Source organism: Entamoeba dispar, genomic scaffold (assembly GCF_000209125.1).
Source record: "Entamoeba dispar SAW760 scf_1105229463659 genomic scaffold, whole genome shotgun sequence".
NCBI classification, from domain to species: Eukaryota; Evosea; order Mastigamoebida; family Endamoebidae; genus Entamoeba; species Entamoeba dispar.
In genome coordinates, this window is record NW_001855803.1 from 21,976 (window position 1) to 48,387 (window position 26,412).

The 26,412-nt window shown below is 24.3% G+C and overlaps 9 protein-coding genes across 9 annotated transcripts in view, besides 43 other annotated features; 5 read left to right on the plus strand and 4 right to left on the minus strand.

Moving 5' to 3' along the window:
* Nucleotides 1-2,143, minus strand: part of EDI_202410 (uncharacterized protein) — a gene marked incomplete at both ends in the record, with an annotated part of 2,256 nt that extends 113 nt beyond the window's left edge. Inside the window, one exon of the mRNA XM_001733496.1 lies at nt 1-2,143. This exon is cut by the window's left edge and continues 113 nt beyond it. Within this exon, the coding sequence (XP_001733548.1) occupies nt 1-2,143 (2,143 nt within the window).
* Nucleotides 2,144-2,266: 123 nt separating this feature from the next.
* Nucleotides 2,267-2,319: a sequence feature (AT_rich).
* A 50-nt stretch (nt 2,320-2,369) lies between these two features.
* Nucleotides 2,370-2,846: a repeat region.
* Nucleotides 2,847-2,904: 58 nt separating this feature from the next.
* Nucleotides 2,905-2,962: a sequence feature (AT_rich).
* EDI_202520 (TFIIH basal transcription factor complex p52 subunit, putative) lies at nt 2,945-4,414 on the plus strand (the record flags this gene model as incomplete). Its single annotated transcript, XM_001741228.1, has 1 exon — nt 2,945-4,414. One exon carries the CDS (start codon nt 2,945-2,947, stop codon nt 4,412-4,414), a length of 1,470 nt encoding a protein of 489 aa, XP_001741280.1.
* Nucleotides 4,414-4,477: a sequence feature (AT_rich).
* A 198-nt stretch (nt 4,478-4,675) lies between these two features.
* Nucleotides 4,676-4,728: a sequence feature (AT_rich).
* A 125-nt stretch (nt 4,729-4,853) lies between these two features.
* Nucleotides 4,854-4,902: a sequence feature (AT_rich).
* Nucleotides 4,903-5,080: 178 nt separating this feature from the next.
* Nucleotides 5,081-5,632, plus strand: EDI_202530 (uncharacterized protein; the record flags this gene model as incomplete). Its single annotated transcript, XM_001741229.1, has 1 exon — nt 5,081-5,632. The coding sequence occupies one exon, from the start codon at nt 5,081-5,083 to the stop codon at nt 5,630-5,632; it is 552 nt and encodes a 183-aa protein (XP_001741281.1).
* Nucleotides 5,633-5,648: 16 nt separating this feature from the next.
* Nucleotides 5,649-5,731: a sequence feature (AT_rich).
* A 73-nt stretch (nt 5,732-5,804) lies between these two features.
* On the plus strand, nt 5,805-6,671 carry EDI_202540 (uncharacterized protein; the record flags this gene model as incomplete). The annotated part of the gene is made up of 1 exon (XM_001741230.1): nt 5,805-6,671. One exon carries the CDS (start codon nt 5,805-5,807, stop codon nt 6,669-6,671), a length of 867 nt encoding a protein of 288 aa, XP_001741282.1.
* Nucleotides 6,002-6,119: a microsatellite.
* Nucleotides 6,046-6,100: a microsatellite.
* Nucleotides 6,666-6,713: a sequence feature (AT_rich).
* A 32-nt stretch (nt 6,714-6,745) lies between these two features.
* Nucleotides 6,746-7,501, minus strand: EDI_202550 (uncharacterized protein; the record flags this gene model as incomplete). Its single annotated transcript, XM_001741231.1, has 1 exon — nt 6,746-7,501. The coding sequence occupies one exon, from the start codon at nt 7,499-7,501 to the stop codon at nt 6,746-6,748; it is 756 nt and encodes a 251-aa protein (XP_001741283.1).
* A 1,991-nt stretch (nt 7,502-9,492) lies between these two features.
* Nucleotides 9,493-9,514: a sequence feature (AT_rich).
* Nucleotides 9,515-9,626: 112 nt separating this feature from the next.
* Nucleotides 9,627-9,783: a microsatellite.
* A 1-nt stretch (nt 9,784) lies between these two features.
* Nucleotides 9,785-9,882: a microsatellite.
* A 3-nt stretch (nt 9,883-9,885) lies between these two features.
* Nucleotides 9,886-9,965: a sequence feature (AT_rich).
* Nucleotides 9,966-11,003: 1,038 nt separating this feature from the next.
* Nucleotides 11,004-11,043: a sequence feature (AT_rich).
* A 59-nt stretch (nt 11,044-11,102) lies between these two features.
* Nucleotides 11,103-11,275: a microsatellite.
* Nucleotides 11,276-11,782: 507 nt separating this feature from the next.
* Nucleotides 11,783-11,964: a microsatellite.
* A 14-nt stretch (nt 11,965-11,978) lies between these two features.
* Nucleotides 11,979-12,100: a sequence feature (AT_rich).
* Nucleotides 12,101-12,139: 39 nt separating this feature from the next.
* Nucleotides 12,140-12,193: a sequence feature (AT_rich).
* Nucleotides 12,194-12,265: a microsatellite.
* Nucleotides 12,266-12,313: 48 nt separating this feature from the next.
* Nucleotides 12,314-12,482: a microsatellite.
* A 434-nt stretch (nt 12,483-12,916) lies between these two features.
* Nucleotides 12,917-13,100: a microsatellite.
* An 84-nt stretch (nt 13,101-13,184) lies between these two features.
* Nucleotides 13,185-13,367: a microsatellite.
* A 1-nt stretch (nt 13,368) lies between these two features.
* Nucleotides 13,369-13,548: a microsatellite.
* Nucleotides 13,549-13,840: 292 nt separating this feature from the next.
* Nucleotides 13,841-14,673: a repeat region.
* Nucleotides 13,841-15,832: a repeat region.
* Nucleotides 15,823-16,419: a repeat region.
* A 1-nt stretch (nt 16,420) lies between these two features.
* Nucleotides 16,421-16,523: a repeat region.
* A 7-nt stretch (nt 16,524-16,530) lies between these two features.
* Nucleotides 16,531-16,604: a repeat region.
* Nucleotides 16,605-16,609: 5 nt separating this feature from the next.
* Nucleotides 16,610-16,769: a microsatellite.
* An 8-nt stretch (nt 16,770-16,777) lies between these two features.
* Nucleotides 16,778-16,873: a microsatellite.
* Nucleotides 16,844-17,034: a microsatellite.
* Nucleotides 16,935-17,094: a microsatellite.
* A 76-nt stretch (nt 17,095-17,170) lies between these two features.
* Nucleotides 17,171-17,338: a microsatellite.
* Nucleotides 17,339-17,359: 21 nt separating this feature from the next.
* Nucleotides 17,360-17,445: a microsatellite.
* A 134-nt stretch (nt 17,446-17,579) lies between these two features.
* Nucleotides 17,580-17,757: a microsatellite.
* Nucleotides 17,758-17,847: 90 nt separating this feature from the next.
* Nucleotides 17,848-18,009: a microsatellite.
* Nucleotides 17,937-18,011: a microsatellite.
* Nucleotides 18,012-18,071: 60 nt separating this feature from the next.
* On the plus strand, nt 18,072-19,079 carry EDI_202580 (uncharacterized protein; the record flags this gene model as incomplete). The annotated part of the gene is made up of 1 exon (XM_001741232.1): nt 18,072-19,079. The coding sequence occupies one exon, from the start codon at nt 18,072-18,074 to the stop codon at nt 19,077-19,079; it is 1,008 nt and encodes a 335-aa protein (XP_001741284.1).
* Nucleotides 19,080-19,257: 178 nt separating this feature from the next.
* Nucleotides 19,258-19,369: a sequence feature (AT_rich).
* A 361-nt stretch (nt 19,370-19,730) lies between these two features.
* Nucleotides 19,731-19,891: a sequence feature (AT_rich).
* An 11-nt stretch (nt 19,892-19,902) lies between these two features.
* Nucleotides 19,903-20,193: a repeat region.
* A 445-nt stretch (nt 20,194-20,638) lies between these two features.
* Nucleotides 20,639-20,950, plus strand: EDI_202590 (uncharacterized protein; the record flags this gene model as incomplete). The annotated part of the gene is made up of 1 exon (XM_001741233.1): nt 20,639-20,950. The coding sequence occupies one exon, from the start codon at nt 20,639-20,641 to the stop codon at nt 20,948-20,950; it is 312 nt and encodes a 103-aa protein (XP_001741285.1).
* A 19-nt stretch (nt 20,951-20,969) lies between these two features.
* Nucleotides 20,970-21,028: a sequence feature (AT_rich).
* On the minus strand, nt 21,024-24,893 carry EDI_202600 (multidrug resistance protein, putative; the record flags this gene model as incomplete). Its single annotated transcript, XM_001741234.1, has 1 exon — nt 21,024-24,893. The coding sequence occupies one exon, from the start codon at nt 24,891-24,893 to the stop codon at nt 21,024-21,026; it is 3,870 nt and encodes a 1,289-aa protein (XP_001741286.1).
* A 489-nt stretch (nt 24,894-25,382) lies between these two features.
* Nucleotides 25,383-25,455: a sequence feature (AT_rich).
* An 18-nt stretch (nt 25,456-25,473) lies between these two features.
* Nucleotides 25,474-26,100, minus strand: EDI_202610 (uncharacterized protein; the record flags this gene model as incomplete). The annotated part of the gene is made up of 1 exon (XM_001741235.1): nt 25,474-26,100. One exon carries the CDS (start codon nt 26,098-26,100, stop codon nt 25,474-25,476), a length of 627 nt encoding a protein of 208 aa, XP_001741287.1.
* Nucleotides 26,101-26,412: the final 312 nt, after the last annotated feature.

Below are 26,412 nucleotides of genomic sequence, written 5' to 3' on the forward strand. Positions count from 1 at the left end.
ATCCCCATGATAAAACATTCGTTATCTTTTCTAACTGACTTGCAATTTGTGGATATTCTTCAATTAAACAAATACACTTATTTAATAAATTTAAAGGTACTTTTACACCTAATGATGCCATAGAATGTGTGTATTGAACGTATTCAACAAAACACCAATTAACTAACCAATTAGGTGCCTTTTCATTTTGGTATTGATCTAATAATCCAGTTAAATATAATATCTTCATTCGTTTAGATGCTTCATTATTAACCATTGAATTTTTTGATACTTCCCATGCTTCTAATAAATTTAGTACTACCTTTGGTGGTAAATAAGAATCTTTTCCACCAAAGATTCTAAACAAAATAATTTGAAGTTCTTTACTTCCATCTATTACTGGTGAATATAATAACCTTTTAAATGATGTAATTACAATTTCTTGAAAGGCTATTGCTAATGGATCATTAATTTCTCCGTTCCACTGTCGGTTTTTAGCAATTGAAACAAGAGCATCCAATCTTAATAATGGATCACTCAGTTTTAATCCCATAATACGAGGGACATCATCCATTAAAGTAAGAAAATCTAATAGACAACTTTCATATGGTTTTAATGCCAATTCGATTATAGAATTATCAATATTTTTATGTTTATTAATATATTGTTTAATAGATGGTGTAATTGTATTTCCAAAGATATATAATTGAATTAATACACATGCTGTTGCTGACGTTTTATCATCACTATCAAAATGTGCTTGATACAATGGAAGAAATGCATGTCGTTGGGATATTGCTAAAGTAGGAATTAATTTCTTTTTGATCATACTTGCTCTTAATTCAAGAAACATTCTCATTAAATCATTTAATCTGTGATATAATTGTTCTGGAAATTGTTCCATTATTTTCATTGAAATATCATTTGTACCTAATTGAAATAGTGAATGCATAGAGTGAAATAATGAAGGACAAAAATCTCTGATGATGTATTCAATGATAATACTGTTTGATAAAATATTCATTTTTGTTCTATTTAACAATTTAAGTATTTCTTCTAATGTCTCACTTCTTATCACTTTTTCTATCTTGTAGTTTTGATAAACTTGACTTAATAATTCATATACTCTTAATACACATCCAGCTATATCCCATTTTTTATCTTCTTCAGTACCTCGTTTATTCATTAATAAACCTTCTTCGAATCTTCCTTCGATTAATGATTGTTTATAATATTCTGTTTTGAGTGAAACAATACACAATCTATTACAAGGTAAACAAAATATTAAAGGTGAAATAATATTTGTTATATGTGTAAATTCAGGTCTTCTTACCATTTGTGATGGTTTATTATTATTATTGATGATATATGACATAAAAAATCGATGTGGGTTCAATTCATGAAACAATAGAATCAAGGGTGGTAATAATAATACTCCATTGATTGGCGCAGTAGATTCTATTGGTACAATAGAAGTGTCAGTTAATGAGAATAATTCTGAGTTAATTTTAACAAGAATTTGAGCAGGAGAAATACGAGTAAATGATGGGAGTTCATTTAACTTGATCGACTTAGATAATACTCTTCCTTTTCTCAAACAAGGAATAACTTTTAATTCATTTGAAGTAATAACACAAAGACAAATATTAATAAAACATATATCTACGATACTTTCATTTGAATTCATCAATGTAATTTTTTGTAACACATTACCGTTAAAAGAGTATTGACCAACAGTTAATTCACATTTTGTGTCTTTATCTACTCCAGCAATAACAATAGATTTCTTAAGACAAGTCATAGTGATGGTGTGGTATTGAACTGCATTAGTAGTCAGTCTAACCATTGGAGTAAGAAATTGATTTATTGTCTGTGCTTGTGGCTGATAAATATAGAAAACAATTCGTGATAGTTTGAGTGCTACCATTAATGAGTATTCAGGAATTAAATGAATTTTATATAAAACAGGTCCTTCAGAAAAATAACGGTCTACTGACCTGGTGGTGATGTTATATAGTAATATCCCTTGTTTAGTAGATAACATCACCATATCTTTATCTATTGTTACTGATGATGTTATAGGATTCTCTGAAGAAAATACACCTTCTCCATATTTCTCAATATTTATTTGTGTGATGTTGATCGGGTCAATAATTGGTTCCATTCTTCCTTCGTCATTTCTTAGTTCTTTTAATTTCTTAGTTCCTTTTTCCTTTTATTGTTTTATATCCGAATATTTTTTTCCTTTTTAATAAAAAATTTTTTCCTAATTTAAAACTGAAACAAGTTTAAAAAATATAAAATTAAATCCATATAAATCATAAAAATTATTATTTAAATGATTTCGTTGTGTTTAAACCATGCCATGAGTTTATTTCAAGTACAGTCATATTAAAATATTCTTCGATTAATGTGCCACAAGCACCAGACCTATAAGACATTAGATATTCCATGTTTTTAATAGTTGCTTGTAATGTACTGTTGAAATATATTTGTAATTTTATTATTTATAATCTTCTTCGTGATTCGTTATGTATTAATTTGTTTGTTCATATAATAAGGAGTATTTCTCGATATATTAATTTTCAATTTTGTCTTAACTTCTGTTGTAATTCTTTATATTTATTTTGGAAATAAATTTAATTCGATACTTCTATCTTGAAACACACCAATGTGAATAACACATCCTTTTTTTATCTTTTATATTTTGATAATATATCTGATCTTCGAGATTGAAAGATGATCATTATTAAATCATTAATGTAAGTTATAACTATTTCATTATTATTAATACATTTATGAGGAGTATTAAATTCTGCTGAATCAAATTCATTGAAATGTCTAATTAATATATTTCTGTGTATTTGTTTCTTCTTCAATACATCCTAACAAGATATGATGAATAGATAGAGAGTGTTTGGATAGTTTTTTAATTAAAAAAAATAAAGAAAAACTTAAAAATTTAATGGAAAATAATATAATAGAAAAGGACATTATTAAATATTTTCAAGTTTTACCAGAAATAGCCATGAAATCAGCATATAAATCGAAATGGACATGTTCAGAAATATTTCGGTTATTACCTGGGATGTGTCAAAGTTTGTTATTAAGAATTATTTTTCTAAAGGAAAGAATCACTATACATGAATTGTATAATCAATTTAAAATACCAAATGAAACAATGGACGAAGTGATTAATACAATCCATAGCATTCACATTATTGATAAAGAAGAAGAAAATGGAATTTTGTATATTAAACTAAATAATGACTTTCAGAATAATTTTAAAATGAATCTTATAGGATCAATGGAACCAGCATATAAAATTAAAGAAGTTAATGAAAAAGTATCACAAATAATTAAAGAGAAATGTTTAAAAGAAAATTGTATTAAAACATTTGAATATTTTATGAATAAATTACTTCAATTTAATAGTCAACCAAATATTTCAAATAATCCATTAAGAATATTTAAAGATTTGGAATTAGTTAAAGAAGAAACTAGACAAATAACTCGAAAAGGATACCAATTTTTATTTCAAGAAACAAAAACACAACTTTGGGTTATTATGCTTAGTATTATTGGTCTTATTCAAAGAAGAATATCACCATTTATTAATGATGTTTTTGAAATGACATATTTAAAAGAAAACATTATTTATAATTGTGATCGTTTTAAAAAAGTATATGGACCAGATCCACTTCAATTATTTAACGACCTTGGTATTATTGTATATTATAAAGAACAAAATGTTATGGCAATTACACCGTTAATGTCTCTACTTCGATCAAATGCTAATATTCCAAGTGACCTTGTAAAAAAACCTAAAACAATAACTGAAATTAATTATTCTGTTTATATTTATACAGAGAGTCAATTTCAAGTTGATTTATATAGATTATTTATTAGAAAGAATTTCCAATTAGCTAATTTATGGGTTGGAAAACTTAATCATCAATCAGTAACAGAAGCATTTGCAAAAGGTATTACTAGTGAAATGTTAATTAATTTCTTACAACCAAATTTACCTCGAACCATTCAAAAACAAATTGATTTATGGAAAAAAGAAATAAATCGATTTAAAGAAGAACATGTAGTTCGTTATAAATTTTATGATGATGCAATTGGAAGACAATTATTTATTATAGTTAAAAATGAAAGTGATAGATTAAAAGCAACGATATTAGAAAAAGAAGATATTAGATTAATATTTGTAAAATATCAGTATGGAGAAACTATTAGGTCATTTATGAAAAAGAAAGAAAGAGAACTTTTATTAAAACAACCACATCCTTCTTCTACTTCTGTTCCTCTTTCATTATCAACTGATAATGATTCTAAAATACTTTCAAAAAATAATACTCATTCAGGTATTAAAAGAAGTGTTCCTGAAGGAGTAAAACCCAAACCATCAAAGAAATACATTGTTGATTGAAAAAAAATCATTTTTAATTTAATAATATTTATTTCTTTTGTAATGTTTTCTTTTAAAATATTTCCAGAAAATATCCTTTTTTCTTTTGTTTATAACAAATTGTATTTTCAAAATGATTGAGTTATTTGATTTGTATTATTATCACAACATATATTTTGTTTTGAGAAGAGATATACTTTAAAAAGGATTTGAAAATAAAACTCGAAACAAAAAATAAAATTCCTCTTTTTGGTTCTTTTTATAGAATTTAAAATGATGTGGAATATTTTAATTTTAATATATTTTGGAAATCCATATTTTATATTAATTATAATCATTCTTTCCTTTTTAATTTATCACTTTTATTTATTTCTTGTTGAGTATTTTCAGAAGAATAGTTACATGTAACGCTAGTTATAAAAAATAAGTCAATCCAACTGAATTATGATTCAAGAAATGGTTTTATAGAAAAATTAAGATTAATAGAATTAAAAAAAAATAGTAAAAAAGAAACGGTTACAGAAAAATAAATAGAACTATAAAATCAAAAAAAGGTTCGAAGAAAATAAAATTACAGATTAAATACTTGTAGTTATCGTTTTTCAATAAAATTATATATGATTTTTTACCCCCCTCCATGTCATAAGATACTATATAAAGGTAGAACTAATGAATTAAATTCATCTCATGTTTAAAGGTATTCTTTTGATTACATTCCTTGTATGTTCTAATGCTATTGAAATATCTAAAGAAGTGCAAGTATCACAAAAAAGAATTGAAGAGAAAATTGAAAATGCTCTTATGTTAAGTAATAATTATGAAAAAATTGTAGAAAGACTTCATCCAAAGAAAACTGAACTTACTTATGAAGAAATTCTTATTGTTCTTAGTTATTATATTGCTGCTGAATATAATGTTGATAATGCAAACCAAACTGTTCCATGTTATGTAATTACTAATGTAAAACTTTCATTTATTGATACTGATAGAGCTGGATATCTTTGGGAAGTATTAAATACTGCTCCTGGTATTGAAGTCTCTAATTTAAAGAAGAATAATCCACAAGACCCAGCTGAAGAAAATGTAGAATTCTATTTCCTTGTTAAAGCAACTAGTGTTGGAGCTACTGGAACTCTTTATTTCAAATATTATTGTCCATATAAACCAGGATCTGAATTAAAATATTTCCAAATTACATTTGTAGGAGAAGAGTTTGATTGGACTCCATTATTCCCATAAAGAGTGTAATAGATTCTTTTATTATTTTATTTCATTTTTATTTTTTTTTTAGAAAATAACAATTTATAACATAAAAATATATTTGAATTTTGTTTTATTCAGAAAAAAACTGGAAAATAATTATTTGTATTATATAACACCAATGAACAAACAAGAACCATTTATCTATAAAATGAAAGTAGTTGATCTTATTAACGATAAAAAAGAAGATGAAATGATTCAATTGATTGTTCAAGCAATGAAAAAACTCCATGACCCATTTGAAGAAAAGTATATCACAAAACGAGATGAAATTATTCAATCATTAAAACAACTCGATGGATTACTTGTCTCACAAGAAATAGCACAAAAAAGAGTTCCTCTTATGACAATAAAACAAGTTGAAGAAAAAGAAAAAGAGTTAAATTCACTCCAAATAGAAGAAAAGAAAATAGAAAAGACAAAAGAGGAAATCAAAATAAAAGAAGAACAACTATTAAAAATAAAAAAGGAGTTTAGTGAAAAACAAATAAAATGTGAGGAATTATCCAAACGACAACAAGAACATCAGGACACAATCAAGTCAATTAAAAATTATACGTTAGATGATATTAACAATAAGAAATTAGAACAAGATGATAAAGAAATTGAGCTTGTTGAAGTTAAAAAGAAAGTAAAAGAAACAAAGGCATCATTAGAACAAAAAAAACAAGAGAATCAAAAGCTTAAAAATGAGAGAGATGAGTTATTAAAGAAGATTGAAGAAATAGAAATAATCAACACAAATGGAGAAACTAAAATAAAGGAATTAGAAGATGAAATTAAAAAATTAAATGATTTTATTCAAACAAGAAAAAGAGAATTAGAAATGGAAGCTACTGCACTTGAAAGAAAAGGAAGGGATTTAGAAAAAGAAACTGATGAAATTCAAAAACAAATTATTGAATCATGTAATGCTCTTGGAATTGAAGTTAATCCTCTTGAAATAGAAAATAATCTTGATTATCAACAAGTTGATGACATTGAATCACCAATAGAAGATGATGGACTTTTGTTTTAATTTAAAAGAACATTTAATTTTTTTTATATCTTTAAAAAAAAAGAAAACAATGAACAAATCGTAATATATTTAATTTACAACAAATCATCGACAGTATCACTATTACCACTTTCTTGTTTAATTCTATGAGATAAATAATTTTGAATAATAGAAGTGATATCATATGATTGGATACTAACAAGACAATCTTTTTCTCCCATATGTTCAAGAATCATATCATGAACTTGAGCACCTAACTTTGTTATATCTTGAATTCTTAAAGTACAACCATTTAATGAAAATGTTTTAATTCTTCTCATTCCAATAGCATGTCCATATTTTGATATTCTACATTTCTTCTCTACAACAATTACTTCTGGATGATTTAAAGCTAAATCAAGTAATTTTGAATTAGTCACTGCATCTAAACATCTTCGTTTATCTCTTAAATCTTCAACTTCTGGAACAACGTCATAACTTTTATAAACTAATGTTCCATCTTTTTTAATTGAACTAATAGTAAATAGTTGACTTGTTGTTTTTCCTTTTTTGTATAACTTATTAATTTTTAATTCATATCCAAATGTTGCAAGTAACCCTATTAAAAATGATTGTTGAGCTGCATCTCTGTTCTTTGATTTCCTCTTAGCATTGAGCATTTCTTCTTGGTATGTTTCTTGTTTTTTATTTTGTTTAGACTTGCTTGAAGTTAATTCTTTTTTATTATCCTTTTGGTTAAGTTCAATATCTACAGAATTTGGCTCTGAATTAATTGGACGTAAAAGAAGTTGTCCATCAGAGTCACACATAAGGCGAACTGAATGAAAGGCACTAAGACTTTCTGTTTCCATTTCTGTATGATTGTTTTTTTTGAATTTTCTTTTTTTTCAAGTACCAATAACAGACGTGTCTACAACAAGCGCCACATTATATTGACGTGTGAATTTATTGAATGATATTTTGAATGAAATTAAAACTGAATAGTAAGTATTAATTATTTCATATTTTTTTCTTCTATATTCTTCTCTTTAAATCATTGAGTTATTAATAGTTCAACTTTTTCTATCTTTTTTTTCCTTTTTAAAAAAAATATACTTTTACAATTGTTTTATTGTTGTGATGTTTTTATTTATCTTCTAAAACTTGTGCAAATGTCATGATTGCTTAGTTTGAAAGGAGTTTTTTAGTTTTTATGATTGGAACTTTTTTTATGATGACACTGACTCAAATATTTATCTTTTTCTTTGTGACTAAAAATAATTAAAAACAACAAGTGTATCTAAGAAAAAACAACAGCCAATCAACATTTCTCTACTAAACAACCTCTGTTTCATTGTTTTTATAACTAACAATTGCTCATTTCAATTTTTTTATCATAAGTCAATTTTAATACCTTCATTTTTCACTACAACATGATTTTAATGATTCAAACTTCTTCAAATAAGTTATATTTCTTGTGTGATAGATGTTGTTCGTAAAACTTGAATGAAAGACATGAGTAATTAAAACTAAATCTACTATCAATATATTCAAAAATAATCTAAAACTGACAAAAACTATGTTCTTGTGTGAAGTTGTTAATAAATAACCAATTCATGTAACTCTTAAAAGTATTTTTCACTATGAAAAATGTAAAAATAAGTGAATTAAGTGAAATGATAAACATGAACAGTTTTATGAATAGTGAAATCTTCTGGGTTGTGGTTGTTATTTTAACAAGTTTAAAATGTCAACCATTTTGTAGAAAAGTATTGAATTCTAATTGTTTCAAACTAGTAATGATAATTATATTTTATAGTCATTTAACACTCTAACTGACATAACTTAATAATTAACTCATTGAATAGAAAACATGTTTGAAGTCTTATTACTTTACTCATTTGTGAAATTGGATGAATACCACTATTCATTTATTTGGTTGAAATTTGGGCACATTTATTAAATTTGTTCAACATTCAATACATTAATTTGTCCTTTGTTTACAACCCCTTGACGTTTCTTTCTTAAATGAAAAGAACATATGGAGAGAATGTTATTGAATTAAGCACACTTTTTTAAACTATTTAATTTGAAAGGGAATATTGTTATAGACATTTCGTTTGTTGGATTTGTGTTAATTTTTATATTACACAGTGTTCTGATATGTGTCAAATAACTATTTCATAAACAGTTTGTCTTACGTTTTATAGATTAATTAATTTGTATTCAGACAATAAACACATTTGTTAAAACAACACATTGTGTAATATTACCAAAATCTATTCATTATCTCCTATTTTGTTTGTATTTTCCTTTCAATCTGTGATTCTTTAATGATTTGATTATTGGTAGGTATTTAAAACGAGTTTTAGTTTGAATAATCAACAACTTCATTATTGAATTTATTCTTTGTGTATTGAAAAGATGACTTCCTGTTCATGGACGATGGTTCAAGAACATTATACTGTTTGATTAAATATACCATTGAATGTAGTGAGACTTAATAAAGATAAGATTTGGAGATGATAAATCTTTCAAAGAGGATATTAATAAAAGTACTTTGAAGTTTGTTGACTAAACAAATTATGTTAATACTTCAACAAAACGAATGAAAGAAAAAACTTCAGAAACTATATAACTTCATCATTCAATTTATTCTTTATGAATTGATGAAATTAAAATATATAAATTTCAGTCTTGTTGATGGTTTAGAAAAGTAATATATTTGAATAGTAGTTATTGAATAATGCATGTTATTTTTATTGTATTTTGTGGATAATACATTTGTTGAAATAAAAGAGAAAGAAAATTATAGTGTGTTTCAGATACCTTGCATTTGTATAAATGAATAACATCTTAATTGTAATAAATATTAAATAAAAATACAAGAAGAAGATAATAAAGAAGAAATTGACAAACAACACAACATTATCAAGAAATTAAAAGAAGATATTAAAGATTGAAAAAGAAGAAAGAGATAAATCAAAACAAACAATAAATAATAATAAAATAAAATAACAATAACAATAAGATGAAAAGATAAATAATATACAACAAGAATAACAATACATCATTATGATAATGAAATTTATCAATGAAATAGAGAAATAAATAATAATAATAAATATATAACAATAATGATAATATCAATAATGAATATAAATATGAAAGAAACAACAAGAATGAAAAATAAAGAAATAAAGAATAAGAAGAAATGAATATAAATAAAGAAGATATAATAAACAAAGAATAATTCAAATATATAATCATTATTAATTATTTTATTCTTCTAAATACAAACAACAAATTGATATTAAAATAATGTTAAATAATAAAGATATAACACGTTGTTAATTTATTTGATGATATTCAAAATCAAAACATAATAAATTTATTTTTATGAAACAAACTATCATGATTAATATTGATGATGAAGTAATTATGAAAGATAAAGAGAAAGAAGATACAAAAACAATGAAATTCTAAATAAAATAAACAAACACATTTATTTTATCATTTATTTTGATTTTTGTTGAATGAAGTATTTTTCTTACTTCAACATTCAATTGTGAGAATTCTCATTCATATTTTTCATATGATTCATTAAATAATTAGAAAAAGAGAGAGTTGATAAAAGTGAATGTTCTTCAAATAGAGAATGATATTATCAAATAATATTATCAGAATATTATTATATCTTATTCATTATACTCTTATCATAGAGTATAAAACACATCAATCATTATTCTAAATTAAAAAATAAACAAATCAATCATTATATTTTTCACTTTATATCTGATTGAATGTCATCTTTCAAACAATAAATTGGTGATTAATCCTCTTCAACATCAAATATTTAAATTAATTCTATTATTCATTCTTATCAATCATGAATTATTGTACAATGAAATGATTATAAGAAAGAATAATGAGATTTGATGATGAAGAACTTAACAAGTATGATATAGTATCATTTCAAGAGTTGTTTGGTATATTTCATCTAAACAAATAATCTTCTTAGAAAAACTAAAATAATAAGAATTTGTGTATGAAACTCATTTAGAAACATCAAAATTGATATCTATCGAGTTGATGGTGTATGTATTTTATCATGTTTTCATATTGTAAATCAACATCAAAATATTTATACAAGATGATGTTATTCAGATGGAACATCTGCAAAATGGATTATTCATGGTAAAATTGATGTTGGATTTAGAAAAGAAATACATTTGTTTTCTACACATTTCTAACAGGTTATTATGAAAACAGAGAAGACAATACCAAATCAAGATTCATTGAAATAAACAAATCAATGAACCAAAATAAGCAAAGAAATAATGCATCTAAATAAAAACACCAAAAAGAAAATTGAATAAATATTTTATATCAATAAAACAATATTAATTAATTTGTATCAATAGAACAGACACTTTTTATTGCACATTTCTAATTTATGTAATAAAATGATTATTTCATCATCATTTTCATTATTTATTATTTCTTTTTGATCTACCACTTTTTATCTTTTTTCCTTTTTATATTCTCAACTTTCTACTTTTATTCTTTCATCTTCTTCTATTCCTACTTTCACTGTTTCTTTTATACACTTCTTTCTCTTCATTTTTTATCTTGTTTGCTTTTTTCGTTGTCCTTTACACCATATTTGACTTTTATCTATTTTGTATTCAATATCATTTATTTGTAGTTAGTGTGTGATTTTACTTTTAATAGTTGATGTGAATACTTTCATTGTTATATTAAAACAAGATATTTGTTTATAGTTTTCTGGTGATTTAGAATCACCACAATTGTAAATTAATGATGTCTTTCAAACTACCATCTGCATGAGGATACTTTGTTGGTACTCTAACCATGATTAGAATATTTCTAGTAGTTTATCTCTGTACTCATAGATGATTCAAATAATATCATTGTATTCAATCAATACCATGTGCTTTCCATGGTTTCTTTTTAGTGCATATTCTATTTCATCTATTGATATTTTAATTCTCTTGTTGTTAGTATTCTTTCTTCCTTCTTCTATGATTCTTCTATTATATTTATTATTAATGTCTATTTCTCCATTTCATATATCAATTTCAACAATTTAATTTTATCATCATCAATTGGATATTCTATATCTTCATTTCTTTTTTCTTTATTCTTCTTCCCATTTCTTATTATTACATTTTTACTTATTCTTATTCTATCTTCTTTATTAATTTCTATTCTTTTCTTCTTATTATTAATTAAATATATTTGTTTAATTTCATGTTTTATTAATAATATATTCATTATTATATTATTTATTTTTCATTATTCTTTTAATTCTAAGTGTATTTCTTGTTAATTAATAATTATTTTAATTTATTTGATCTTCTTCTTAGATAATTAATTTCATCATTTTGATATCTTATAAAATTATTTTATTGATATTTAGAAATATAGTATGATATTTTATATTTTTTGATATCTTCTATATTTTCACTTTCATACTTTCATTCTTCATTTATATATTTAATTATTTCATCATATGTTTTTTATTGAAATAATAATTAATATATGTTATTTTATTTATTTATTTTTCTTTATTTTTTTGTGTTATTTCATTTTATTATTATTTATTTCATCTTTCATGTTGTTTATCATTATTTCTCTCAGTTTATTGAATGAATGTATAATTATTTATTATATTTATTGTTATTTCTATTATCTTTTTCTTTTTTCTTTCATCTATTCATCTTCTTCTTTTATTTATCTCTATATATTCTTCTTTATTTATCTTTATTCTTCTGTATTCTATTATCTCTTTAATTTCTATAATATCTAATTTTCATTTTAATATTTATTATATTTAATCAATAACAAAATAACTTTTTATCTTATTTTCTTCTAGTTCTGATGGTTTATTTGTTCTTTATTATTTCTTCTATATTGTTTTTCTCTCTATTTATCTTCTCCAGTTCTTCTATTGTCATTCTTAGTAATTCTTCTCTCTTGATTTGAATTACTCATTCCTGTATTTGTTTTAGTTTCTTCATTGATAGAATCTACTTCTTCTCTTCTATAATTATTCCACTCGATCCACTTCTTTGGTACTTCTGTTTTTGTCAGTGGTATTGTTTTCTTCTTCTTCAATTTGTTAAAATTTAGATCTTCGATATTTTCTTCATTAATGTTGTTTTCTTTTTTCTTCTGATAGTTTGATAATTGAATTTTCTTTTATTGTTTCAATCTTATCATTTTCTTCTTTCTGTTTCTTAATTTATCTTCGAATTCCTTGTTTTTTTCTTCTTTCCATTTCTATTTCTTTGTCTTTAATTTCATTGTCTTTTTGTTCTTTTATCTTTGTTATTTCTTCTTCTTGTTGTTTGTTTTATCTTTTGTTTTATTGTTTTCTTCTTCTTGTTTATTTCTCTTATTTCTTTCTCTTTTTCTTTCTTTAATCTATTAATTTCTTCTTTTTTTGTTTCTCTAAATTCCTTTTCAATGTTCGTATTTATTCTTCTTTCTGATAAACTTCTATCTGGTGTTTACTCTTTATTCTTTCTATTTCCTTGTTTTCTTCTTTCTTTCTTCTCTTCTTTCATTATTTCTTCTTCTTTCTTTTGTATTTCTCTATTTCTTCTATTTTTTTCCATTTCTTTTATTTCTCTTTCATGTTCTACTTCTATTTCTTTTTTCTCTCATATCTTTCTATTATCTCTTTCTTCTCTTCTTCTATATCTCTTTCTTGTTCTTGTATTGTTTCTTCTTTTCTTCAATTTCCATGTGTATTTCTTCTTGTTCTTTCTTATATAAATTCTCTTTCATTATCATATCTCTTCAAATCTCTTCACCATTTCTTGTATTATTTTCTTATTTTCTTTTTCTTTTGTCTTTCCTTCATTGTCTTTTCTTGTAATATCTTTTGTTTCTATATCTTTTACCTTGTTTATTCTCATGATAATATTGATTAAACATTTTATCTGTATTATGTTATTTGTGGTTATAATAATTACTTTTCTTTTTATTATAATTGTGATTAATTGAGAATGTACTATGGTATTTATAAATATGCTAATTATTATTAAAGTGATTATGGTTATATTTTGTTGATAATGATTATAGTTATAGCATTGATAATATCTTCTAAATCTACTTGTTTATATAATTATTTCTGTATAATTTTTATGGTATTCTTGTGTTGTAGAAATAGATCTCAGTATTAAAGAAGAATATAATAATAAAATAAGATATAATCATTCTTATTCTTATTATTTATTATATTTGATTTTATATTTTATATTGATTTTTATCTTTGAATATCATCATTCATTTCTTCTTTTTCTCAATTTTTTCTGTTCTAAACATCATCCATTTTTTCTTTTTTTTCTTTGTTGTTATTATTTTATATTAGATGATCTTTTTATCATTTTATATTTGTTTATATTGTTTGTTTATATTTTATTATTATTATTTATTGTTGATTATCTTATATCATTTATTTATTATATGTTGTATTGATATTTAACAATGTTAATATGAAATGAATAATAATGAATAAATATAAAATAAGAATAAAAAGATATAAGAATATAACATAAATAATAAAATAAGAAATATATAATAGATATAAAGATAAAAGAAGAAGAATAAAATAAATAAATATAAAAAATAAATAAAAAATAAATAAAAAAGAATCAAATAAATATTTTATTATATTTTTATTTATCTTTTATTCTTATTTCTTTTTATTATTTATTAAATTAACACCCTCATTGGGTGTGAGAATTTCAAATGAAATAAAAATAAAACCAGAATGAAATATGTCCATTTTTATATTCACCATTTCATTCATTGGCAGATGAAAGAAATGGCTGTTCATATTCATTTATTGATTTTATTTTATATTCTTTTTTAGTTTTTATAATTCAAATAAATAATAATGAATAAAAATCATTTCATTTCAATTACAATAATTCGTTGTGGTGTGAAATCATGTTTTCCACAAAGTGCATTTGATATTCCTTTATATTCATATGAATGTTGTTCACAATATGATTTTGTTTTATCATTTTCTTTACGAACACGAATATCATATCCAAATCCAAATACAAACAAAATATCATTTGATTGATTACATAAATAAAATGCATATTCTGGTATATTAATATCAAATTTCATCATTCCTTGTATTCTTCCTTTTGATTTTAATGAAAATAAAAATGATTTTGGATCATTTATCCAATTATCAATTTTATCAATTTTCACATTAACATATCCTCCAAATTTATTTCCATTTGTATCTTCAATAATAATTATTATACGTTCTTTATTTATTATTCTTTGATTAAATACTGATGTATTAACATTCCAATTATCAATATCTGAATCAAACAGTATATTGGATACTTTTCTTGATGTCCATTCTTCTATTTGTTTCATTTCTTCCATTGTAGTCATTCCTTTCATTATTCTTAATCTTTCTCCTTCTTGTTTCTTTCTTTCTTCTTCTTTTCTTCTTTCTTCTTCTTGTTTCTTTCTCTCTTTTTCTTCATCTTCTTCTTTTTTCTTCTTCCTCTCTAAATAATCACTATAATGTGTAAACCATTCTTCTTTCTTTTTATTAAATCTTATTTTAATGTTGTTAATTTCTTCTTCTAATGGTTTAATTTTGTCTTTCATATCCATTTCTTCCATGTGAATGATTTTATCTATTAGTTCATTCTTAGTTTTATTTATTGTTTCTGTTTCATCATTACATTCTTCTATTATTTTGTTCATTTTATTTTTCATTGTTTCTATTTTATTAATTGTTTCTTGTCCTTTTTCTATTACTACTCTTCTTCTTCTAACTATTTCATCCATCCTATCAAATATTCCTTCTCCTCTTTTAATTGCTTCTGAATATGTTTCATTATCTTGTTTCTCAAATATTTCATTTTTAATACTTCCTAAATAATATTGATATTGTTTATTAGTATCATCAATTGATTGTTGAATATTTGGAAGTGTTTCTATTACTTCTTTAATTAATTGGTTATTCATCAATTCTTCCATTTAATTTAATGAATTTCAGATTAAAATCAGATGATTAAATACTTAAATACACGTTTATAACACATCATTTTATTATTTTAATAAGCGTCATTTCATTTTTATTGTTTTAAATAACAATAATAAAAACAAGAAAATAAAGAATAATAAAATAAAAAGTAGATAATTAAGTATTAATAGAAATATTTTCTTTTGTTCCTTGCTCAGGGGAGATTAAATAATCTCTCACTTTGTTTTAAATGTATTTGTTCTTCAACTATTGGCTTATTCTTTGATTTTAGTTGTTGAACTGTGAGATTTTCCTTTTCTCATTTTTGATGTGGAATAGAGTATTTTAGACATTGATTACTTAAATATTCATTATTTAATTTCTTTTTAATTTTGATGAGTATTAAAATTCTTCTTTATTTTCTTATTTTAAGGAGAATATATAATTATTACTGTATTGCTTTGGGCTAATATTCTTTTTAATATCAACCACTAGACCCTTTTTTTCCTTTGATAATCTTATATTATCAAATATATTTGTATCATAACAAGTAATAATAACATCTTTATAAATACCCATTCTTTTATTGTCAATGATATTCTGTCATTGTACATAATAAACACTGCTATTCTTTCAGTACCGGGTAATGTGTTTTTCTAACCAAACGCTACGTCATAACCAGTCCATAACTGGGAGAATCGAAGGATGATAATAATTTAGGATTCTGTGTGGTGTCTCTAACGTGCTACCTTCGAATCTAAAAATAATAAAAAATAAGAAATAACAAAACATCTCATCATAATTAATGATAATATCTAATAATGATAGAAATAAAAATAAAATATAAATGAAAATACAATTAATTATAAAAAAATGTAGATAATTAAGTGTTATTAATTTTATTTTATATTGTTCATTGTTCTGGTGAGATTAACAATATCTCTATTTATTATTTTATTCTTTCTTGTTTATTAATTCTACTTCTTATTCTTATTTTATTCTTATTTTCTCTATGTTTCATTTATTTCTTCTTTTAATTAATTTAATATTAATTTATTCAATTATAGTTTGTGTAATAGATGTATAATTTTCTTTTCTTTCATATAATTGTTCAAATTCATTACTATTATCATTTAAAATTGTTAATGTTAATGTTATTCTTTGTTATTCTTAATCTTATAACTATTCATGCATTTATATTATTATATTTATTTGATTTTATCTAATAAAATATTTGATATATTGATTATTAATTTATTCTCTTCAAAGATGTGTATCTCTATTAATTATTTTAATTTCATTTATTCTTTCTTCATTTCTATGTATTGTTATATCATTTGTTCATTTTGTTTATTTATTATTATTTTCTTATTTCTTATTTTCTTTTTATCATATCATTATCATTTAGTTGTTGTTCATTGTTATTTATCATTTATTCATGTAATTCTTCATATTTACTAGATTGTATTTGTAAATCATTAAAATATGATGTTATGTAATAATTCATTTCTTTATTCTTTTCTATTATTTGTTTTTTATTCTTTCATTTTAGTTATTATCTTTGTTGTTATTTATTCTGTTATAATTATTTTATTTTCTCTTTTATATTCTATTTCATTTATTGTTTTATCACGTCTTTCATTATCTAATTTAATTGTTAATTGTTTCATATCATTTTGAATAGATTTTTCATTAAATATTCTTCTTATTTTTCATTTTCATTCAATTATTGTATTCTTATTATTCTATTTTGATTCTTTTTTTGTTTCTCTATTAATTATTTATGTATCAGTAAGTGTAACATATGATGGTGTTGTTCTATTTCATTGTTCATTTAATATATTTTATACTCATTCATTTTATCAAATATCAACACATGATTATGTTGTATTTAAATATATTCTAATATCTGTAATGTATATTTACTTATTTAATGTTTTATTTAATTCTGATTTCTTTTATATATCATTCAATTTGTATCATTCATGTGATTCATTATTTATGTTAATCTTTTATTCTATCATTTCTTTTCTCATTTCTAAGTGTTGTTTTGATATTTATAATATTAAATATTTATAAATTTATGTTAAATATTTAAAGAGTTCAAAATAATGAAAGTATTTCTAAATTATCACAATTAAGTAACACCAACAAACAACATTAATGTCATGAAAACATAGAGTATTTAATAAAAATGATAAATTGTGACAAAAACAAATTAAAAAATAGATGATTACAAAACTCAAAGAAAATCTATTTTAAGAAAATGACTTATAAGAAATAAAGAAAATTGAAGAATTATAAAAATATAATAAAAAAGAAATAAAAATAACATAAAAAAAATTAAAAATCGTTTTGGTTGGCTGAAGGGTAATTTGATAAAAAATAAAAAAACTTGAAAATCATAATTAATGTCCACTGATACGAGAAAACCACAATTTAATCTTGTAGAAAAAATTTTACAAACGGCAGTTGGACTGATATTAGACTCATCTTCATTACTTGTCTTAATTCAATTACAAAGCTGCCAGTCATACCAAACAGATAAAAGTATAAGTGAAGCAATTGGGATGCCAGTAAATAAAGTTTCTAATTGTTTAAAACAATTACAGGAACAAAAATTTATTGGAGAAACTCCCTTTTTTGAGATGAATGGAGACCGAAGAAAAAATTCAACGGCGTATATTATTAAATATAAAGAAACTATTGAAAACATTGTATTTAAATATTGTAAAATTGTTAATAACTATGACGATTCTCGTAAAGTAGATGAAGCTTCATACATGTGTCCACGAGATGGATATAAGTATTCATACATCGATGCGATGGATTATTATGATACAACTACTCACCGAATGTTTTGTCCTAATTGTGATACTCCTTTAGTATTAGTGGAGGACGACCACAACCATGATGGAAATCAAAAGTTAAGTGATGTCAAATCACAATTAAAACCATTAAGAGATTTATTAGAACAATTGAGTATTGAATATAGAAGTGTTGGTGACTATCCATCCTATTCATTACCACCTAATGCGGCAAATAATGGGAAAGAAAGTGGTAAGAAAAATGGTAAAAGAAGAGAAAGGATGTATGAAAGTGGTATACTGAGTCGAAGAAAGATTAAAGTTTCCAGTGGGCTTATGCCATGGGAATATGATGAGGAAGAGGAAAAGAAAGACGAGGTTAGTCAAGTGATGGAAAATAGTGAAGAAGATCTTGATATTTATTCAGGGATTGAATATTCTCAATATCGCTTCTTAACACCAGATAAAGCATTCCATCAAAAAGAAAGCCAAGTTGTCTTTGACTCACAAAATACATCACCAGTTTCATTAACTGTAGTTAAAGCTAAACCACGAAATGGAAGCAGGAAAGCTATCTTTAGATCAGTATCTGCAACCCCTCAAATGTTATAAAAGTTGCTGAAATCTTTCATAAAGAAAGTCAATCAGTCAACACATGATTGTAATTAAAAATACTAAACAAAAAAGAATTTCAATGTAAAATTTTTTTTGGTTTGGTATTTTAAAGAGAAGTTTATAAAATTGTTTTCTTCTTTTATTTTTATAACTTCTTTTATGAGTCCATCTTTACTTATTTTTATTAAAAACAGAACTTTTTAAAAATTAATTTTAACTATATTAATAGTTATTTCAAATAGTATAATTATTATGTAATTAATCATTTTAGTAAAATAAAATTTAATCATCTAAACTTATATGAACGATACACCACATCAATTCATCCCAATTATCAAAATCATTTCACAATCCCAAAAATATCAGGATGATGATATTGTTAAATTGTGTGAGAACTATGGAAAAGTTGGACGTATAAAAGCCCTTCCCCAACAAGAGAATCATTATTATATTTCTTTTGAAACAGTGGAATGTGCCCATGCTGCTTTTTATGGGCTCAAAGAAAATAAAGATTTAATTGTTTGTAGACCATAACTATTTTAAAAGAATGAGGTGAAATTCCTACCTTCTCAGTTCTATTAATGCCAGGTTTATAAAAACAATAGCAAAATATATTTGATGGTAGAACTATTTCATGTTCCATTATTCAAAATTAATAAAATATTTTTTGAAACAAAGTCAATAATTTTTTCTTATAATTCTTTCTTTTTCATTAAACATTTGATATTATTTAATATTTTAAATTTAGTTATATAATTATATATATTCATAATATCATTTGTTTAATTTAATCTTTTTTAATATTTTAAGTTTTGATTGTTTGGTTTAAAAGAAGAATAATATAATAATCATTCTCTTATTATTTGTGTTACTTAAATCAGGCTAATAAATTGACTATTAAAATGAGTGGTGAAGAAAGAAAAGTTCAGTTAAACCATATATTATATCTGTACGAATCAAAGATAATTACTAATATGATGAAAAGAAAAACCTTACAAATTAACAAAAAAATTATTTTGTGGAAAATGACTAAAAACCAATGTAAAAAAAGAATGGAATAATAACAAATGTTAGTGGTCCAATAAAGAGAAAAATAGCAGAATTACCAAGACTGGAGATAAAGTAAATAATGATGATATTGTACAAGAATATTGGATGATTATAATGTGTTTAAAAGACTAATGGTATCACTACTCACAAAAGATGAATAGTGTTAAATGATGATAACGGTAATAAACATTAAAACAGGAATAAACAATGTATTAGTGTCTGACAATAATATGAAACTAAATAACAAACAAAGAACTGATTCTATGAAAGAGAAAATCCTAGTAGTCATGAACAAAAAATAGAAAGAAAAAGAAAAGACACAAAACATTGATCTAATTATTAAAGTGAAAAAATAAAAAAGTCATATTTTATTCGTTTTATTTAACATAAATCAAAATACAAAGAATTTAAACTTTATAATTTAATAACATTTTTAGAAAGGAAGAAAATTAAAAAACAAATTAAAAAGAGAAAAACTTGAAAAGAGATAAATTCATAATTAGTATATGAGCAACGTATTTATCATAAAAATTCCAAACCCAATTTCAGGAGATTTTTTTGTTACAATGAAGGAAGAAAACACTTTACAAGATTTAATTAATGCAATTCGTGAAAGTTTTAATGCTCGTGGAACAAAAATTCATTCATTTAGTGGACCAGTGAAAGATGTCTCTTTGTCAACACCACTTAAAGAAATGGGAATGGAACATTTACTAATGAGTATAATCAATGAAACTGAATACTCTAAGAAGAAAAAAATGTCTCCAAAAGAATATAGTGAAATTGAGAAACCCAAAGGGAGAAAAACTTCTAGATAATTTTATTGTTCATTATTGCTTAATTTAAATTTCAAAATAAACAAAACTTTATAATAATTGATAATAAATTATTTTATTGAGCTTGGATTTGTACCAAGTGGAAATAAACACCTTCTTCTTTCATCAGTTCATCATGAGTTCCTTGTTCTACTACCTTTCCTCCAGAAAGAACAACAATAATATCAGAATCTTTTACAGTTGATAATCTATGAGCAATAACAATTGATGTTACTTGTTTAGCAATCTTATCAATTGCTTGTTGAACAATCATTTCTGATTCAGAATCAAGTGCTGATGTTGCTTCATCAAGAATAAGTAATTCAGGTTGAGTTATTAATGCTCTAGCAATAGCAATTCTTTGTTTTTGACCACCAGATAATGAAGTTCCTCTTTCACCAATTATAGTATTATATCCTTGTGGTAGTTGACAAATGAAATTATGACAATTAGCCATTTTAGCAGCAGCTACAATTTTATCCATATTTTCTGCAACAAGATTTCCTCCATTTTCTAATTGGTCATCAGTCCAACTTCCACACATACCACTAACAATGTTTTCTCCAATAGTTCCAGCAAATAATAATGGTTCTTGTCCAACATATCCAATTTTATTTCTTAGTGTTGCTAAATTAAATTCTTGAATATTTCTTCCATTAATTTTTACTGTTCCTCTTTCTGGTTTATAGAAACGTTCAATTAATTGAATGACTGTTGATTTTCCACAACCAGAAGGTCCTACAAGTGCAACAGATTTACCTTTAGGAATAACAAAACTTGCTCCATCAAGAATAACTTGTTCTGGTCTTGTTGGATATCTAAATTTAATATCATCTAATTCAACTTGGTCAATAGTAAAGTTCTTTTCACCTTCATTACTAAATGGATCTTGAGGTGATTTTCTATCTATAATTTTAAAAATACTTTCAGCTGCAACTTTTGCATTACCAAAATCTGCCATATATGTTGCAGCAAATCCTACTGACATAGCTCCAAAGATAATAGAACACAATGCTTTCATAATGTCTGGCATTTGTGAAGGATCTTTCTTTAATTCTTGACCTGCAACATACATTAATACAGAATATTTCCAGAATATAAATGCATGAACCCATCCAAGAACAAGTCCATTAATAATTGCAGTAAATGGTGCTCGTTTAGATGGTTTAACAAGATAACTACAATATTTCTCTTTGAAATAATCTTCTTTTGCTAACATTTTAATTGTTTTTATATTTTCAACAACTTCTGTCATAAGATTTTCTGCATTAGCATAGATTTTTGTTTCTGGTCCAGCAAATCCAACTGAAATTCTCAATTGAATATATGTATTAAATACAATTAATGGAACAAAGATAGTGGAAACCCATGATATTTTTACGTTTGTGATATATCCAAGAATAAGTCCAATAATAAGTGAAAATGAACAATGAATCATTGTTCCAATCAAATTACCTGTTACTCCATTTAATTTAGTTGCATCAGCTGCAAGTCTTCCAGCTAATCTTCCAGTTGAATTCTCTTTTTTATCAAACCATCCTATATCTTGTCTACAAATTGCATAAAATGATAATTTTCTTACTCTATATGTCAAGAACTCTCCTGACATCATAAAGAATGCTTTATGTAAATATGTTGAAATAAACATTGCACCAGATATGCCAAGGAAGATATAGAAGTATTTCATAATTTCACTATCATCAGACATTCCAGTTAAATAAACAGTAACAAGCATACAAATTGCTTCTGCTAAGAAATAAGCAAAAATTGGGAATAAAGCACCATATATCATTGAACCAATAAATCCAAGAATCATCCATGGAACTTCTTTGAGATTTAATCTGAAGACTCTACCAAATACAAGGAAGTGTGCACTAAATTTTTGCCAATTAGTTCTATGATCATCATCAACTTCAATATATGTTTTGTCAACTTCATTTTGTTCAGGAACAACATCTTCTTCTAAATCTTCATCATTATCAAATTTCTCTTGTTGTTTCTTTCCCATTTCTTGATTTTTAACAAGTTTATAGAATAGTCCTTGTTTTTCCATTAATGTTGTGTAATTTCCATCTTCAACAACTTGTCCATGATCAAATACAAGAATTCTATGTGCATCTCTAATTGTGGATAATCTATGTGCAATGATAACTGATGTTCTTCCAGCAGCAGCCTTATCTAATGCTCGTTGGACAATCTTTTCTGATTTAAAATCTAATGCAGAAGTAGCTTCATCAAGAATAAGTAATTTAGGATCATTCATTAAAGCTCTTGCAATAGAAATTCGTTGTTTTTGTCCTCCAGATATTTGAGCACCACGTTGACCAAGTACTGTATCGAATTTTTGAGGAAGTGAATTAATAAAATTAGTAGCATTAGCAATGTGTGCACATTTCATAATTTTTTCTTCTAGTTCTGGCATTAATAAACAATCTTGTGGATCTGATGTATCATGATAATGTGGTGCAAGAATATTTCTATGTGCACCAAGTGCTATATTTTCTTTGATTGAGATTGCAAATAGTGAAGGTTCTTGTCCAACTACTCCAAACATACTTCGATATTCATACAAATCAAACTCTCTAATATCAATACCATCTATCATAATTTTACCATCCACTGGTTCATATAATCTTTGTAATAATCCAATAATTGTTGATTTACCACATCCAGATGCACCAACTAATCCAACAGAATGTCCAGCTTTAATTTCTAGATTGAAATTATTAAGAATTAACATATCTGGTCTTGTTGGATAACAGAATGAAACACCTTCAAACACAATATTTCCTTCTTTAATTTCACTAATATGTCTCTTTCCTTCATTTTTAATTTTTGGAACTCTTTCAATTGTTTTGAATATTCTATATGCTGATGATGTTCCTTTAAAGATAGATCCAATTGGAGTTGCAATTTGAGAAAGACCAAGTGTTCCACAAAGTACTGAAAAGACAACAATTGCCAATTTACTTGCAGACATATCTCTTTTTTGAATTTTTTTAGCACCATAAATGTAACCAATCCAAAAGGCACAGAACACAAAGAAGAATAATAATCCAGTTGAACCTCCAGTTTCATGTGAAGCTCTAATACCAACATGAAGAGAATGACGTAAAGTTTGTAGGTATTGATGAATTCTTGACTTTTCAATACCAAGAGCAGCAACAGTTCTCATATTAGAAATAGTTTCTGAAGCAATACCTCCTGCAACTGAATAAGATGCTTGAGTAGATGATGCAGTTCTTGTTTGAACAAAAGCAAAAATACCAGCAGCACCAACCATGAAAGGGGCAACGGAGATCATAACAAAACATAATTTCCATTCTTTAACAAAACCAATAACATATCCAGTAATACACATTCCAAAATAAGAAAAGAACTCACCTACTTTTTGACCAATAGCATCATGTAATAAGAAAATATCCCCAGACATTCTAGAAGTCATTTCTCCACTATTATGAGCATCATACCAACCCATTTCTTGATCAAGAAGAGATTTAATATATAATCTTCTAATTCTTCTAATTTGATTTCCACCAGTAACATCAAAAATAATTGTTCTAATTAATGAAGTAAAGAATAATCCAATTCCAATATACATAAATTTTAATGAAGTTTTATTACATAAATTCTCAATTTCAGCAACATCATATGCAAGTGGATTGAATGCTTTAGAATCAAACACATCACCAATAAGAATTGCAATTAATGGATATAAAACACCATCACAAAGAGATATTACAACACCAATGATATTAAAAATAATTTCAATCCATGTTGCATATTTAAACATCATAAAAACACTAACAGAACCTTTGTCTGTAGTTCTAGGAGCTGCTGCCATTAAATTATTTGGATCAGGAGTGACATCAAAGATATCAAATCCATCAGTAAGTAATTGCATTTCAACTCCTGGGTTAGATGCAGGATTTACAGAAGTAGACATTGATTAATTAGATTGAAACAATTTTGAATTATTTATAGTTAGCATAAAAGAAAACTATCTGAAATTCACTCGAAATTCACTCGACTACAACTCGAATTTTATAGAAGATTTTTTTTAATTAGAAGATGTTTTAAGTAAAGTCACTCTTAAAAAAGTTATATTTAGGATTTAGTGATACAAAAATTGAAGTATCAATGATAATATGCACAGTTAATAACCTCTTTTATATTTTTTTGTTAGTAAAGAGAAGAATAGAATAGGAAATAAAAGATTTTATTATCAATTCTAGGAAAAGTTCAGAAAATATGAAAGAATAATAAAATGAATTTGGTTGGAATACGTAAGAGAAAAAATGAAATGCCTGATAACTTTTCAATTTTACTTCAATAAAAAGAGCCAATATTGTTTTAATTCAAATTATTTTTTCTAACAAAAAATGTCAATAGTTTTTTGTTTTTTGTTTTTTTTTCTAAGTAGTTTTTAAGATGGTTATTTATGAATTATTTTTTAATTTTTAATTATTAAAAAAGTTTATTTGTTTAAAGTCTTTTAAAAATTAAAAGAAAACATGAAATTCCTTTTAATTAATTGAAATGCCGAAAACAGATAATAATGAAGGGTCATTACGTTGTAAAGTTACTTGAATATCATTTGAAAACAACCCACAAAGATAATCATTTACTTCATTTCCTTTAGAAATGAAATTATCAAGATTGAGAATTTCAATCCCTTTATAAAATACTCGTTGAATACGTTCTAATCGAAATGTTTTTTGACTATGACGTGCCATTTTAGAATCAAAGAAGAATCCAAATTCTAATAGGATATCTATCAACAAATTTTGCATAAAAACTTTTTTATTCTTTTCAAATCTTCTTTGGGCTGTTTGTCTTTTCTTTACATCTTCACAATGTTTTTCAAATAAAGGATGACAAACCATATCAGTAAAATCAATAATCTCTACATTTTCATCTTTTAAGTGTAATGTTTTTACTCTTGGAAATACTTGTGTTAATTTAGCATTCTTTCTTGGTTTTTTTAATGTTATTCCAAAACACTGATTTGCTAATGCAATTAAAACTCCTTGTTGTATTGCATAAAAATCTTTATAATGTTTTACACCAAAAAGAAATGGTTTGGTAAGTGTCATTTTGGAAGATGATACTTTTTTCTTAGATGATTTATGATGTGAAACTACTCCTTCCATTATATTTTATGAATCTCATTTCTAGTTCAAAAGTTCTATTTGAGTTCTGAACTTTTCAGTGGAAGTTGTTTAAATACAATTTTTTTTATACTAGAAAATTGAATCTGTTAGATTCAACATTTCTTCAAACCTTTAAAAAAAAACATTTCACAAAATTCGAATTTAATTTATTATTGTTTCACTTTTCTGTGTTTGTTGAATGTTATACTCTATAAGTATTTCAATTTAACGTTTTCTATTTCATTATTATTCTAAAATTTATTATTACTTTTCTTTTTTCATTTTATCAATAGCCAAAACTGTTTCTTCTAA